The sequence below is a fragment of the Postia placenta genome (genome assembly GCF_002117355.1).
Source record: "Postia placenta MAD-698-R-SB12 unplaced genomic scaffold POSPLAscaffold_92, whole genome shotgun sequence".
NCBI classification, from domain to species: domain Eukaryota; kingdom Fungi; phylum Basidiomycota; class Agaricomycetes; order Polyporales; family Adustoporiaceae; genus Rhodonia; species Rhodonia placenta.
In genome coordinates, this window is record NW_020169923.1 from 1 (window position 1) to 2,209 (window position 2,209).

Genomic DNA, 2,209 nt, shown 5'->3' on the forward strand with positions numbered 1-2,209 from the left:
TATCGACCCACTGTGTCGCGACAGTCTTGCGCATATTTACTCGCTGTAAGCTGATGGGAGTGCCATGCCAAATCAATGTCGAGTGTGGGGACGAGGAGGAGGGCCGGAGATATTGCCATTAGATCTAGGAAACTACGCGAGAATCCATTAACGTGTCAAGCGACGGTATGGGAAGGACCTTACGCATGGTATCTAGCGACAGCATTAACCAAGACAACCTCATCCTGTTGATTGTTAAGGAAGCTAGGAGCCGTCCAGCCGAAGTTGTGCATCTTGTCTATGAACGAACATTGTCGGATAACCTCAAAAAAACAGTCAGGTTGAAAGGCATCTGTGTTGGGAGACACACTCACAGCGCCGACGAGCTCCACGGAGAATGGCCTGTCGTCAGTGTATGCGGCCATGATTCGTTTGACCCTGCGAATCGCTCATTGATCGTTCTTTCGCAGCTTGGTGAGGTCTTAAACTAACGTACGCATCCCCCCAACGTCCAGCATCTGCTGGCATGCCGCGGAAGGGACGTCTTGTGTAGAGTACTTGAACCTCTCTAGTATCTCGCGCTTCCATTGTTCGCGTTCGACTTGCTGAAGGGCTGTTAGGCCGGAACACGATGGCGAATGATTGATACTACCTTGACTCCTGACTCAAACTCTCTGGTTCTGATGATAGCATCCTTAATTCGTCGAGCATGATCTTCGTCAGTGATCTTGGATTCCGTGTGGAGTGTTCCACTGTATCGTGATCATGAGTAACATACATATATGAGGATCGATGGGTGACCTTACGCGAGATATGCACCATATCCGGAATGCGGCACTTCATAATCGGAAACCAGGTCTCCCGCAAACTTCGCCAGACCCAGGCCCTCCTTCGTGATAAACAACCCGCACTCCGAACAGTTCACCCCGAAATTATGTTGAGCATATCCAGTTCCTTCGGACGTGAGATATGCTGTATGGCACACACACTCAGTATTGGCAGCTTGGCGGTCGCGGACACAAAAGATGACTCACGTGTGTTCACCGACACCGAACATCGAGGGCAACTAATCTGACGATGGGACATGTGTCGAGCGGCCTCCAGAGCGTCCCACGGCGTGCCGATTTTGGCCAGCCAGACCCTAACACGATCCGCGCCTGGTTGATATGTTGACGGATCACCTATCTCGATCTGTACAAATACTCAGATGAGCAGGCATGCATGAACCGTATGTTATTCCAATTTACCACCGCAGGAATTAACCTATCCCCGAGTCTCCTCAGATTGTTCAATAGCGACAAACGCTCGCAGTCTTCTGCATACCATCTGGCCATATCCCTTGAGCACGAATCCTGTCAATTGGGGGGTTCAAGAATACATACCGAGGATTGAGCATGTACGCGTGCCATATCATCAAGACGTCCAGGGGCGGGAGTTCTGTGTCGACCCATGATCTCAAGGGTCCGTATTCGACACTTTCTACCCAGCGATGGAAGCTATACAACGACAACTGAGACTATTAGCTTCACTTCAACAAAGTCTCTCGCTCGACTTGCCGGTCTACCGCAAGGCCAACAAACCATGACCACCGTTGTGACTTATCCAGTCCCAGCGCCAATATAAGAAGTTGGTCATCTCCAGCATTCTCGACGGAGGTTCTTAGAGACTTGAATGCACCAAGTAAGCACAGATGTGCCTTCAGGTACTGCACAGAAACCAGTGGTCGAGTGCGCATCGTGGACCCTATCTGATAAAATGCGGGTCCGGACAGCGACTCTGTGGTGCACCTCAAGCCCGTCGCTTCATGGGCAGGTATTGAAGACGGGGGTGAATCCGCACTGGCCTTATATAACAGAGACATATCGTTGGATATGGCCATGCTTATGGGTCTGCGGACAGGAGATGTTCGCAGTGTTGTGGGGGGTCTCGACTCGTGGGGAAGATGCGTAGGCTTTAAGTACTTATCCCCACCTTCAACGACATCACATGTAAGCGTCCCAGAGTGGCAGCCTCAGATAGTAGTGCCTTGATACAGAACAGACTAGCGCTGTGATACCGAGAGCGCGATTCCGAGCGAGGTGTCAGTTGCTGACGGCTGGCAACAAAAACGATGCTGCATAAGTAGCGGGTCATTAAGATCATTTGCACAGAAGGTCAATCTGGTGAGAGTATCTTTAGCAGAATGGTTGCAGACCAATCGACATGGGTGAGATTGAAGGAACCGGTCGGA

The 2,209-nt window shown here is 50.8% G+C and overlaps 1 protein-coding gene across 1 annotated transcript; it reads right to left on the minus strand.

Annotated features, from left to right (window-relative positions):
- Nucleotides 1-107: 107 nt before the first annotated feature.
- POSPLADRAFT_1076698 (hypothetical protein) lies at nt 108-1,874 on the minus strand (the record flags this gene model as incomplete). Its single annotated transcript, XM_024482941.1, has 10 exons — nt 1,536-1,874; nt 1,362-1,475; nt 1,227-1,305; nt 1,014-1,170; nt 786-951; nt 632-731; nt 472-584; nt 354-417; nt 184-302; nt 108-132 (listed from the first exon to the last, which is right to left on the minus strand). Coding segments are annotated over exons 1-10 (1,260 nt in total), but the record flags the coding sequence as incomplete, so codon positions are not given.
- Between the last annotated feature and the right edge of the window lie 335 nt (nt 1,875-2,209).